At 41.2% G+C, this 14,781-nt stretch overlaps 1 protein-coding gene across 4 annotated transcripts in view; it reads right to left on the reverse strand.

The window, feature by feature from the left end:
- The window catches only part of WDR7 (WD repeat domain 7), a 206,361-nt gene that overhangs the window by 26,796 nt on the left and 164,784 nt on the right, over window positions 1-14,781 (reverse strand). For all 4 annotated transcript variants that reach the window (XM_060280352.1, XM_060280350.1, XM_060280351.1 and 1 more), the window contains one exon: window positions 8,662-8,761. In XM_060280352.1, coding sequence (XP_060136335.1) covers window positions 8,662-8,761 — 100 coding nt within the window. The remainder of the gene's footprint in view (window positions 1-8,661; window positions 8,762-14,781) is intronic.

The raw sequence follows: 14,781 nt of genomic DNA on the forward strand, positions 1-14,781 counted from the left end.
GGTCAGAGAAAAGGCCCATCTAACTCAACATCCTATTTTCACTGTGGCCAACCAGCTACTTATGAGAAGCCTGTAAGCAGGACATGAGGGCAAAAGAACTCTCCTGGTTTGTGATCCCTAGCAAATGGTAATCAGAAGCCTATCGCCTCCAATACTGGAAACCATTGGTAGACAAATTCATAGTGGATAAGGCTAAGCATGTTATGCATTTAGGGAAGGAATACATGATTTAAGCAGTGCTCAAACCACAATGCTGTAAAAGCAATTTTACAATGCTGTAAAAGAACAAAATTATGACCGCGTTTGAAAGCCATAATTTTTAACCATATTTTTCTAGAATGTGTAAGTAAATTAATATGACAGCAGTGACTCTATTAAAAGATCTCTAGGCCTAGTGTGGCTTAGAATGCATCACCAATAAACAACAGGAATAACACAGTGCACTATTACACTCACCTACTTAAAAAAAACAAACCCCAACTTTTTAAGGAGGGTATCCCATACAAATAAACTGAAATGTTTTTGCCATGGTGTGAATTCTAAACCATGGGCCACAGTGATTGATTAAAGTGCTAAACAGACATGCCCACCAAAACCATGTCTTGTACTCCTGGCATATTCCTATATACACCTATGGGATCATCCCAGTTTAAAAAGAGTAAGGATAGGAGTCTAATTTTGTTTAACTACAAATCACTGAATAAAGTAGGAGGCAAACCTTTTTTTTTTTTTAAAGCGGAGCCCAACAGCCAATTAGCAAAAGCGAAAACACTGCCACTGAAGTGACTATCATCTTGCAAATAACGCCAGGCTGAGTACCGTGTGTTTTCAGCTCTTATGAAGTGCCTGTTGATTTAGCGATATTGTGCAATCAGTTGCAATAATCACACAGTTCATTTTCATTCTCAGCGACACAATTCGTAAGCTCGCCTCTTCAAAACCGCGACAATATTTTTCTTCCAAAGTGTGGAAATCTGCTAAAAATCTAACACACAATGTCCAGCCTTAAAGCAGCTATAGGTCTCTGTCCAACATATAATAAATGTTATCCAGAAATGCAGCAGTTGTACTAAAGCTACATCACTTGCTTTCCAGAGCCGAGTAGCAATAAGATAGTATGTTTTATTATGAGTGTCATGGAGACGGTGTGAAAAATCAAGAGCCACAGGCAGTAAGCAGCAATGGGTCAATAATGTTCACAGAGACATTGTGTAGATAATCAACAACAAGGCCTTAGGTTCTCTATGCACTGCAAACAGCTGAAGGGCAAATCAATACAGCCATGGGAAGGACACTGCCTTGTTCCACTTCCCACAATACACTACCCACCACTACAGGAAAGCACCCTAAAAATGAAATGAATTCTAACTTCATCTGCAGCAAAGCACAAGGCAACTGCCATTAAAAGCATTTTATACACCAACGTTTGTAGCAGAAAAGAAGTCTAAGGTACAGAACATGAAAGTCCAATGAAAACAGATCTAAACAGTGAGCGATGACTGTAAGACAGGAAATGGTATGTACTCTGAATACTTATTGTGCAATACCAAAAGGAATGCAGCTGGACTCTTAAGAGAGAGATCTTTTAAAGATCCCCCCCCCCCCCCGCCCCCCAACTGCTACCTGGATTCCAACCAGGCAATCACAATATTAAGTTTTTGAAGTTGCCCATTTAGAAAACAACACTTAACGATCCATTGCCTTTAAAATTAAGTAGCGAGTAACAGTCTTAGGTTAATAGATTTATATGTACAGATTGTTACAAAACTAATGAATCAACGTAACTGGATAATATTGCAATGCAGATCATTGTTGCCAGAGGCAATATTTTGCACGCATTATTAATAAATGACTACTTTTTAAAAATATGTGGCGCTAATTTTACGAAACCATTCTGTAAAACAGAACAAAAAAAATGTATTGGAAATAAATGTTGATTTATTATTTCTCAAGGAAAAGGCGATTCTCTGCATCCATCATGGCATTAATCACTAAATGCAATCTCCAAGTTTGCAATATAGAGCCATCATTGCTCGGGACCTGATTAAAAATGTGCTGAAAATGGAGAAGAATGCATACAAAAACAATTGGTCTGCTTCTAAAAAAAAAAAAAATCCAAGCTAAAGTAACCTTTCGTCTCCCTTCATTCAGACAATAGTTTGTATTGTTTCTTCACACACCAGAAATAATTCGTTGCATTTTGGAGGGATATGTATACGAAGTAAAGAAAACATGAAAACAACCTAACAAACCCAAGGCGATGTGAATAATTAAAACAACAACAACAACAACAACACATGTACTGTCAGCTTACTGCCGGATATGATTTAGAGGGTTGTATATGAAAAATTGATAGAAGAATTGATGCATACACAGTTCAAGAATGTATGGAGAACTGAGTGTTAACTGAAGCTATGACTAATAGCCAAAGCCTACCAGACTGTTTTCACTACATGCCATTAAATTATATCACTAAAATATGAAGCAAAAAGCATAATGATTTGGGGCATTGCATGCCTTCTTACAGAATCGTGAAAAACTAAAAAAAAAGTCCTTTAGTGCAGGAACATTCCTCATGGAGGTGAGAGAAAGGATGTACAGTTTATAATGCAGAATAAATTTAATTAATTGCATCAACAGAATATCATGCTAAACAAAAGTACCTTGACAAATGCAATGGCATTTTTATTAGTATAGGGCAGTATACAAATTTAATGAATAATAATAATGATGATGATAACAATAAAGTGTTCCGTTTGTAACAACAGCCTTGTAAAGCTGCAATCTTGAGCATGCTTACCCAGAAGTCCATCCTAATAATAATAATAATAATAATAATAATAAACCCCAGTGGGCTATGCTTCTGAATTCATACACTGTGTGCCAGGAGAATTTACTATGTAATATATAATGGATTTCCAGGCAGCTGATTTTAGGTTTGTTTACTCTTGGATAAGTAGTTCAAAATTAAACTAAACTAAACTCAGGTGGTCTTACAGCAATGTAAGACACCCTTCGCATACCCCCAATACAGTCGTACCTCGGAAGTCTAATGGAATCCGTTCCAGAAGTCCGTTCGACTTCCAAAACGTTTGGGAACCAAGGCGCAGCTTCCAATTGGCTGCGGGAAGCTCCTGCAGCCAATTGTAAGCCGCAGAAGCCGTGACGGACGTTCGGGTTCCAAATAATGTTTGCAAACTGGAACACTTACTTCCGGGTTTGCGGCATTTGGGAGCCAAAACGTTTGTTTCGCAAGGCGTTTGACTTCCGAGGTATAACTGTACTCGTATCCTCCCTGCAGATAACTTTCCAATGTTTTAAAACAAGAAAGCCAGATTTTCAATCAAGTGCCTTCCTTCCCTCATCCATGACTCACCCATCTGTAAATATCCCCAAGTGACCTACCCATTCAACACTCACCAAGCCCATCCATTCCCTGATGACAGGGCAAACATTAAGGACAGGCATGGCTGGACACTTGCTCAGACCCACATTCCTGTAGCCTCATGGCCCTGCTGTTACCCCTCTGCCTCCTTGCTCTCACTACCTTTTCCCTTGCTGCCCACCACCTCCATCTCAAAGTATTCTCATTTTCTAAAATTGTAGGGAAATTTCAAATTGAAGCAGCGATCTTTCCTATGCAGAGTTTTGGGACGCAGAATGAATAATTGGCTTCACACTTTTGGTTGCAATGAAAGAAAGCAACACATTTTGGTGACTGGAGAATATGAGACATAGGGCTCCAAGAGGAATGGTGATTTTTAAGGTGACGTTAGTTCCGTTCAATGGGGCTTCAATAACAGCGAGAGGATGCCGTTCCAGGACTGACTGCAGATTTGAAGAGGCCCACGGAACAGTCCAGCAAAATCTAGAGGGACACAGGTTCTCACCCCCTACTGTAAATTAAGATTTTTAACACTGCAGTATCCAAACATTTGCACCATGATGCAAACCTTACTGAAAGCACTGTGACTCTAGGTTTGGAATCAGTGTAATTTAGCCCACATACAAACCTTTCAAGTGGGCTTGTTTCCTTGACATGATTTCCCATGCAGACGTAGCATTGGCTTTACATAGGGCATAGGGCTGAACATGAACATTTCAGAAGGCCTTCTCCGGCATGTAGAACATAAGAAGTTTAAGTGCCAAGGACCTCTCTGCCATAAATAGTGGTGGAATGGACAACTGTTCTATAGGCTAGAACAGGTCTAATGCATGTGTTTTGTTACTTGAGTCTGCATGTATTTTGTTTCTACGTATTGCACTAGACTGACATCTACTGACACAACGTGAGCATTACACAGTATTACAATTCCATTCGAGGGCTACAAACCAGAGGAGGAAGCACGGTTAAAAACTGGTTCAAATTTGTCTGCTGCACAAATTGACTGTATAGCTTCACCTTAAGGCACGTGTGTACTGCAAGCCTGCAACTTACGCCAATTTAACTTGAGTGCATTCAGTTTTACAGGTGTGACAAACTTAATTAATTAATTAATTGATTAATTAATTAATAAAAGTGGGGAGGGGAAAATGATTTTGGGAATCCCACCTGCCATTGAACCCAATGTGTTTTGACTCTGTGCAGGTTTGGCTTTAGGCGCGATCCCTGGAACATAACCCCTGCGTAAGTTGCAGGCTTACTGTATGCACCGCAGACAAGTTGTTCTCCCTTGCACTCTGGCGTCAGGGTAAAGCGAGACATTTAAACTCTTGAAATCTAGTATCAGCACAGTGACTAAAACCCTTCACTTAGTTGCAACAAAGATGTGTCATATTTATAAGAGGAAGTGTTGGATTCTTTGGGGACCTGTGAATTACACATTTCATTTGGGGCAGCCGCCAGCTCTGCCACTGACATCTACCCTACATTAGGTGCAAACAGACACGCAATGCGGCCACTGGGAGCCACAACATTTCAAAAGCAACTCTCAAGAACAGGATCAGAAGAACCACATGCTTCCTGAGAGCAACAGCTAACAAGTTCTCCAACGGGCTCCTATAATTGCCAACTTTCTAAATAATTAACAACAAACTTATTGGAATCATTTGTCAAATGGAAGCACTAGAACTCCCTTCTTGAAACTGAACCTTATTTACAGGAAGGGATGCGTTCCATATTCCAGTGTGGATAAGCAGTTAAGTTTACAGTGATACTAGCGTTTCCATCAGCAAAAGCATTAAGTTAAAGGGACCTAGCTTACAATAGATGCTTCAAATCCCAGAAAATGGATACAAGTTTGTCACAGCTCATTGTGTTATTGTTTTTAATTTTTAAAAAAATGCACTATTGGACCATGTGGAGGCTCAGCTAGCCCTGCATTCTGTTTCCAACAGACACCACTTGGATCATGCCAGGAACTCACAAGCTGGGCATGAAGACAAGAGCTCTCCAGATTGGTCCCCAAACAGTAGATCAGGGCTGGGGGAGCCTGTGACCAACTACAGGTCAACCGGAGATCACTGACCATGCTGGCTGGGGTGGGTGGATATCAGAATCCAGCAACATCTGGAGGACCAAAGGACCCCCATTGCTGCAGTAGATCTTCAGTGGTGTCCTGCCTCTGAATATAAGTGGATTGTATTTAACTATCATACCTATTAGTCACTTTGAGGAAAAAAAATGAGTGAACCAGGTAGATAAATGCAATAGGTAAATTTACAACAACAACAAGAAGAAAATCTAGTGCACCTTAAATCCCTTACATAACAACCAGAAGTTTACCTGGTCAATGGTGAAAGGAGAATGTTAGATCTGCATTTATAAAAAAAATGGAAAATAAAACTACCATTTATTCTGTTGTATAATTTGTTGATAATTTTGTTGTCTTCCTATGTACATGAGGACCTGTGCCTTGGATCCATGTTTTTGTAGTGCTGTCAATCACCAGATGATTTTTACACTTCAGGATATCAACGAAAGCTTTAAAAGTTTTTGGTTGGACCCTATGTAAAAACAAACTAATTCAAGAGGACCCATTTCAGTTGCACTGAAACCCCCACCCCCCAAATGTTGGGGGGGGGAACAGTGTAGGACTTGGGGTAGGGGAGTGATCAGATGGGGTGGTTCACACGGCATTCCCTCCAAGCCCATTTGTGCCTATGCAACCCCAGACCATAATAATAGTGTGAATCAGTCTATCCTTGAGTGTACTTCCAATGAGAACATCTTTTCCTCACTCAAATTTCCTTCTTCCGGGAATATAACCAAACCGGCTGATGGAACTGTTCATACGAATTACCTAATAAGGCTTGGATTTAGTTGTAGTCATTTAAAAGATGGTGCCATGTCAAAAAACAACTAAAACCCAAAGCACTTCTGGCTAAAAGGTACAAATATAAGCCAGTTATTTGCCTTTTTCAAGCTGCCCGTTGTCGAAACACAAAATGCATCCTAAAAGGTTGCTGGGAGGAAAAGGGGGGGAAAGTCAGGAAGATAAGATACTCCAGCATGTCTACTGAACCAAGGGCAAACCAAGCCAGAGGGAAGATTTTCATTGCAGATTCAGCCATTCATACAGAGATGTAGCTTTAAGCACTTGCCCAGCCTGTCCATCAACACCTCTGACCTTTGTTAGCTACTTTAGACTCACAGACACATTTTTAAAAGCACGTTTTAGAATCCATAATGTGGAGCCATGCTTTCCAGAACTAGTGGTGGAAATAAAACTCACTGTATTTACCCTGCAGACATGTTAGCAAACTAACTGTGGGAGGGAGGGAGGGAGGACAGGATAAACTCTACTTTGTACTATTGTTTGAAATAAAGGGGGAAGGCACAGAGAGTAAAATAAATCAAAATGAGAATAGAAAGATCATTTGCTAGCCAGTCTTAACAACATGGTTTGTTGTTGGACAGGTTGTGGCTTGTTTGGGAGTAACAAACTCTACCCATGCTGGTTTGTTTACTTGTCAGCACAAGGTGAGGACTGAAGCGGAAGCAATTGTGTTGTATGTATGTATGTACCAGCTTGCTTTATAAAGTGAAGCTTTTTGGCTCACTGTTATGTGAGAACATGACCATGTGTGTGGGTTCCTCTGGAACGCTATGCAAATGTTATGCACCATGACGTCATTCACGCTTGAAAAGCCTTAGTTCAAGACGGATCAATCAGGTGTAACCCCTGATAAGAGAATAAAATCCCTACTTTTGCCTAACAAAACCGGAGCTGGGATATCAAAAGATGACCAGCTATTTGTATTTCCTCTGATATTCATTGTCAGATGTGAAAATTGTCTCTTAAGAGGTCAGTACCAGCCATATTGGAATGTTAAATTTCATTTCCGTTTATTGCCAGTCCACAGGTTTTCTTTCAGCGTCTTTCAGCGTGGGAGGAAGATGCTCTTCTTATGAGATGTGTATTTTATAACACATAGAAAAATCATCTAGAGCAGCAGTTGGGAGTCTCCAGCCTGCAGGCGAATTAGGCCCAAGCGAGGCTCTTTTCCCCAAACCATGCCCACCTGCCCTCCACTTGACATCATATATGATGTCAGGTGTTGGGCAGGTAAAGACGGAGCTCCCTGCTGAAAGCGGGCTTTGCAGGCACCGCCTTTGCAAGTGCTGACAATCACCCGGTGGGTGGTGAGCTAACCAAGATCTGTCCCTTTGCCTGCGTAGCTTGAAATAAAGGGGAAAGAGCTTCCACTGACATTGGGGTGAGGTCAAGTGATTGGCAGGTGGGAGGCATTGCTGACCTGCCAAAATGATCTGTGGAGGTCACAGGACCTAAGTGCCACTGATATTTCCCTGCACCTCCCCTCCCCTGGTCATTGGGATCTGAAGAAATCAGCACTACAACTACAGGTATGGCACAGAGGCTCATGTTCTAAAATAAATTGGGAATTTTTAAAAATTAAGAAAAAAACCCTGGAGATTTAGCCCGCAATTTTTTTTAATGCAGCTGAGATCAAACTGGAATAGATTGCCTCTTCCCTAAGTAACTAGGATATATATATAGAGAGAGAGGTGGGGGGAGAAGGTAAGGTTTGTATGTGTGTGTCTTCAGAACACAAGAAAAAATAAGTATCAGAGGATCCTGACTTATGGCTCCTAGCAATGTGAGAAGGCTGGTATCTGTCTCTTAAGATTAGACATTTTTGGTTTTTTTCTGCCTTGGTAGAAGAACCTGGTGTGTTTTGACCCAGTGAAATAAATTTACAGTGTGATCTTAAGTACATTTACCGTGTGATTAACTTAGTAGTAATTGTGCTTACGGTCGCAGGTTAATTTCAACTACATTCTGGTGATGATTACTTGTAATGTTTTTAATCTACCGTGCTTGCTTTAAAAAGTGTGTGTGTGTGTGTATATATATGAGAGAAATATGGGCTTGTATATATTTAATGATCTCACTAAAACAGCTCTACTTCAAACAGAAGAATTAACAGGGTGGGGTGGGAACGGTATCTGAAGTAAGCAAAACACTCAAGATACCCTTTGAGAAGTTACGGCCTTTTTTGGACAGCTATTATTAACCCATCTGCAAATGAAAACAGTAAGACTCTATATACATTGAGTCCTTCATTAAACTATTGATCCCCCTTAGCATTATCCATAATGTTCCAGCGACTCAGCATGTCAAACTGGTGCAGAGCTAGTCTCTTTCCTTTCAATAACTTCCACAGTTTACAGAGAGGAGATCACAATGATTTATTTACCTGACATTTTCCAGTCCGGATGTCGTAGAGCGCCACTGAACCATGGCGAGATCCAACTGCTATTCTGTGGCTCCGCTCATAATAGCTGACCATGTAGAACCTGAATTGAACATTAGAGCAAGGAACGAGTGAGATTTGATCAGACTGTGTGGGATGCAAAACTTCTTCTTTTTTTTACTACACTCTGGTAATTAATAGCACTGCTAGCATCAACGTTTTATTTCACAGCCTGGTCCTGCAAATCTACTTTAGCCAGGGATATGCAAACGGCTGTTCTAACTGCCATGGCACCCTTGTCTTGTGGCTCTGCACCTTACCAGCTTGTTATACAACAATTTAAACTGAATAAAGACTCTTGACGGAACATAAAAACTGCTCTGAATAGACCTGATTGGAGCTCTCTCTCTTTTATCCTACCAACAACCCTGTAAGGCGCATGAGGTTGGAAGTGCAATATGATAATAACAACAATAACAATAACAATAATAATTTATTATTTATACCCCACCCATCTGGCTGAGTTTCCCCAGCCACTCTGGACGGCTTCCAACAAAATATTAAAAATACAATAAAACACCAGACATTAAAAACTTCCCTAAACAGGGCTGCCTTCAGATGTTTTCTAAATGTTAGGTAGTTGTTTATCTCTTTGACATCTGATGGGAGGGCATTCCACAGTGTGGGTGCCACAACCGAGAAGGCCGTCTGCCTGGTTCCCTGTAACTTTGCTTCTCGCTGTGAGGGAACCACCAGAAGGCCCTCGGCACTGGACCTCAGTGTCTGGGTTGAATGATGGGGGTGGAGACGCTTCTTCAGGTATACTGGGCCGAGGCTGTTCAGGGCTTCAAAGGTCAGCACCAACACTTTGAATTATGCTCGGAAACATACTGGTAGCCAATGTAGGTCTTTTAGGACCGTTGTTATGTGGTCTCGGCGGCCGCTCCTAGTCACCAGTCTAGCTGCCACATTCTGGATTAATTCACCTAAAATCACCTAGCAAGTTTTGTGGCTGGGCAGGGATTTGAACCCAAGTCTCCCTGGTCAAACTCTGCAAGCTACACTGCAATGGCAACCCTTAGGAGCAGTATTTTTCTAGAAAAAGAGGTGCTGGAACTCACCATGAATACCTCCCTCGTTCTCTTAGAGTGGCAATGACGCCTACCTGAGAGGTGTTGGAACTGAGTTCCTGTGAGTTCTGGCAAAAAAACCACTGTGTGCTTTTGTTTTTCTGTGATACACTCCATTTGCAAGGGTAAGCCCATTCGAAAGTGAATATATGCACAACTCTGGCTACAATCGAGGAATAACAGCACCAAAGACCCAAGCATGAGGGGGGGGGCACATTATTCGTGTCAGCACACAGTTCCATATTTCTGACTTCACTGTGAGAGGAAATGGGAGCTAGGACACAGCATCCATATGGAGGTTAGATATAATATTTTTTGCCTCCCTCATTCTTTTCACATGCAACTGATAACAGCTAGATTACTACTGATGGTTTAACAAGGTGGTGATCAAATGCTGATCATTGGTTTATTGATTGCCTGCTACAGTTTTCTGCACTGAAGGCCTGATTTGCCACTGTATGGAGGGATTTCCCCCTCCTGCCACCACAGCACAGAATCAGGTGCGTGATTTCTGTCTGTTCCTGCATGGCACATGGCTTGATTGAGTCCAACTGCGTAGGTGATGCTAACATTAACTGCACCTGCTTACCAGGCGTTCCAAAATCTCTTCTCTTGGAAGAGGGATACAGTAGATAGATATACAGTAGAAGAGTATTGCAAACAGCCCCGACCAAACTTCCTGATGAAAGCAAGAATATGATGAGGAAAGAATTTCAGGGGTCAGCAACCTTTTTCAGCCGTGGGCCGGTCCACCGTCCCTCAGACTATGTGGTGGGCCGGACTATATTTTGAAGAAAAAAATGAACGAATTCCTATGCCCCACAAATAACCCAGAGATGCATTTTAAATAAAAGCACACATTCTACCCATGTAAAAACACCAGGCAGGCCCCACAAATAACCCAGAGGGGCAGCCCTGTTTAGGGAAGCTTTTAATGTTTAATAGATTATTGTATTTTAATATTCTGTTGGAAGCCGCCCAGACTGGCTAGGGAAACCCAGCCAGATGGGCGGGGTATAAATAATAAATTAAATTATTATTATTATTTTAAATAAAAGGACACATTCTACTCATGTAAAAACCTGCTGATTCCCAGATTGTCCATGGGCCGGATTGAGAAGGCGATTGGGCTGTATCTGGCCCACGGGCCTTCGGTTTCCTACCCCTGGAATAGATCATAATGCAAATACTGGCATCTTTTATATTTCAGCTGCAGTGGGGGGCAAAACACAATGCAGTACTGAAAAGGCGATTCTGAAGAGCAAGGAGGTTTTTGTCTAAGGAATTCTGATGCCTGAGGCACAGAAGGATGTCCATAATTATTTAATACGGCTGAACAAAACACAGGCAACAAAAATGAAAGGGATTCTAAGATGTTGCTTTGCTGCAGTTTGTTTTCTTGTACAACAATAGATTAGGAAGAAAGCAACAGGTGGCTCTGCGCTTTCTTGATTGGAATTGAGTAGAATTTGGGGAGCATAATTTTATACAGTTTGCCTTCTTTGGAACCCCTGGAAAATCTCGCCAGCAAAGTCTTCTGTGTACAGTAATGCAGTTTCGCTCTAATGCAGTCTACCAAGCTAAATGTAACAAAGAGTAACTGGTGAGGGGGGGGGGAATATAAAGCTGGGGGCAATTTTGTAGGGCTGTGTTAACAGTTAACCTTGCATTCTGGACATTTGGAATTTCTCTCACAAAAAGGCGGTGGGTTGTTAATGATGATTTCTGATCCTTCTTCATGGCAATAGTCCAGCACATAGAGATCTACTTGGGATATATCAGCACTACAAGTTTCTACCAGTTTCATACTAGTTTAATTTGGGGAGAGTGTCTTTGAATGGTGCTAGTTTAATTGTTTTATCTTTCTCCGTGTATGTGTAGGTCTTATGATTTTATAATTCTCTATTTTGTTCTAAGCCAGGCTTCCTCAGCCTCATCCCTCCAGATGTTTTGAGACTACAATTCCCATAATCCCTGACCACTGGTCCTGCTAGCTAGGGATCATGGGAGTTGCAGGCCAAAAACATCTGGAGGGCCGAGGTTGAGGAAGCCTGTTCTAAGCCATCCTGGAAATATTTATACTGAAGGGTGGAATAGTAATTTATGCAAGTGAAATAAACACCCCTTAAAGCTTTTCCTACTTGCTTGGGATTTCTGAAACAGTATGGCCATATTCACATGCAATACTAAGCCAAACATCCTGGCATAATAAGCAAAGCATGCTCTAGCATGCATAAGTATGCACCAGCTTGCAGCCCCCTGGCTCCTCCCTCCATACTGGGATCTAGCACTTAACCATATCTTCCCATTACGTGTGAACTTGAAAACTATGGTTTGTGACTTCAGAACAAACCAGGATAGGAAGTCCTGATTTAAAGTTGGCTTGATATTCTGGCTTGGTTTGAACCAGGTTTAAACCTGGCTGGGTTTGCACGTAATGGAAAGCTACGGTTAAATGATGAATCCTAACTTTGACAGTCACTTTCACAAAGGAAGAAGTAAAGTGGTTGCGAAGGACCTGCATTCCACTCAAGAATCTCACAGTTTATTAAACCGGGATGTCTGGCTTAGTATGAATTCAGTCTGTGTTTCTGTGTGTGCACAATCCCCTGACAACTTGCAATAGCTGGTGCAGAGGCCTGTTCTCTGCATCACCCCTCTATATCAGGGGTGGCCAACTCCCAAGAGACTGTGATCTACAGACACCTAGTGATCTACCGGTAGATCACGGTCTACCTGTTGGACCTGCCTGCTCTATATCAATATTTTTATTTTTGTAAGAAAACAGTATAACTGAAAACGCTTCTTGATAGAATAATGAAGGAAAGGGAATGTGGCTTGCCCAACATCAGACAATCAAGATGGGAAACAGAATAGCTTACAACTACAACAACAAAAATAGTAGCAGAGTCTATACAGAAGAGTATTCCACAGAGAACAGGAACAAAAATATTTTTCTAGCTGGTTTCCTAAAATTTCATTCTTACACACACACACACACACACAGTTGACCACTAAATTTACAAGAACTCTTAAAATACAATACATAAATCAATATATAAATTAAAAACACACTGTCTTGAGAGTATTTTTTTTAAAAAAATTGCTACAAGCATTCAGATGCTGTGCATGCAATGGTACTAATAATAGATGATCCATTTTCTTTGACATGTTTTTACTGAAATGTGGAATATCTATTTACATATTTGCCACTCTCCATCTTAAGTCTTCTTAAAGTATGATAGATTTTATCTCATAATGCCAACTTTCCAGTTATAGACATTCATAGTAAGTTTATCTTAGCTGATTTCACTTATTCTAAACATGTCTATCTTGGACAAGATTTTATCTTACATGAATGACTTTGATAGGTTTGATAGATTACTGATTTGTCGTATCAGTAATTGTAGTTAATGCAATTATTTGATTTAAATTATATCCAGAATTGCCAATTACATTGTGAATGCTTGGTCATGTTCAGTCATTGGTGATCTAATTATTGCATTGTAATGGCCAATTGGCTAAGCAATAAATTTGAAATTCATACATCTATACTTAAGAGGTTCCATAGAATAATTTGTGTTTTGTGAACTGTCACAGTTTCAAAGTTGATATATGACTGTTTGAGAAGGACAGGCCATGCCAAATAAATTGCGAAGGGCAAATGTATGCACTTGCTTTGAATAATCAACCACAAGGTGATGTTAGGACACAGGCACTCTTTTCTTTGGTGTTGTTTGCTTAACAACTATTTCATCTGGAATAAAATAAGCCAAAACACAAGCCATTCCATGGTAATTCTTTCAAGTCATTCTCTATTTTTACAAATAAATTAAAGGGGGAAACAAGGCAATGCTTATTTAAAGCGTGAATAAGATTGGATTCCAAATATTTACAAAAACCCGAGTGCAACCATAAGTGCACACTTAGGTTCACACTTCTGTACTCCCCCGAGAAGCAGCCTTTTGTTGGCTGCAGATGCTGCCAAGCGTTGGCGGGAGGAAATGGGGATGTGCAGGAATCAGTGCACACAGCTAAAGAAGCCTAGGGAATCTCACACAGAAATCTCTCTTCTCACCACCCTGTTAAACTGGAGCTCTAAAACAGAGGTCAGAAGGAGGTCTCCATGGGGGACGGGGGGAGGGAGTTTGTCGTGGACTTGCATTCTCCCTATCAGTCTGGCTGCTGATAGAATCTTAGAATCATAAAATCATAGAGTTGGAAGAGACCACAAGGGACATCCAGTCCAACCCCCTGCCAAGCAGGAAACACCATCAAAGCATTCTTGACATATGCCTGTCAAGCCTCTCCTTAAAGACCTCCAAAGAAGGAGACTCCACCACACTCCTTGGTAGCAAATTCCACTGCCGAACGGCTCTTACTGTCAGGAAGTTCTTCCTAATGTTTAGGTGGAATCTTCTTTATTGTAGTTTGAATCCATTGCTCCGTGTCCGCTTCTCTGGAGCAGCAGAAAACAACCTTTCTCCCTCCTCTATATGACATCCTTTTATATATTTGAACAAGGCTATCATATCACCCCTTAACCTTCTCTTCTCCAGGCTAAACATACCCAGCTCCCTAAGCCGTTCCTCATAAGGCATCGTTTCCAGGCCTTTGACCATTTTGGTTGCCCTCTTCTGGACACGTTCCAGCTTGTCAGTATCCTTCTTGAACTGTGGTGCCCAGAACTGAACACAGTACTCCAGGTGAGGTCTGACCAGAGCAGAATACAGTGGTACTATTACTTCCCTTGATCTAGATCAGGCATCCCCAAACTGCGGCCCTCCAGAAGCTTTGGCCTACAACTCCCATGATCCCTAGCTAACAGGACCAGTGGTCTTGGAAGATTGGAATTGTAGTCCAAAATATCTGGAGGGCTGAAGTTTGGGGGTGCCTGATCTAGATGCTATACTCCTATTGATGCAGCCCAGAATTGCATTGACTTTTTTAGCTGCTGAATCACACTGTTGACTCATGTCAAGTTTGTGGTCTA

Source organism: Zootoca vivipara, chromosome 11, assembly GCF_963506605.1.
Source record: "Zootoca vivipara chromosome 11, rZooViv1.1, whole genome shotgun sequence".
Lineage (NCBI taxonomy): Eukaryota > Metazoa > Chordata > Lepidosauria > Squamata > Lacertidae > Zootoca > Zootoca vivipara.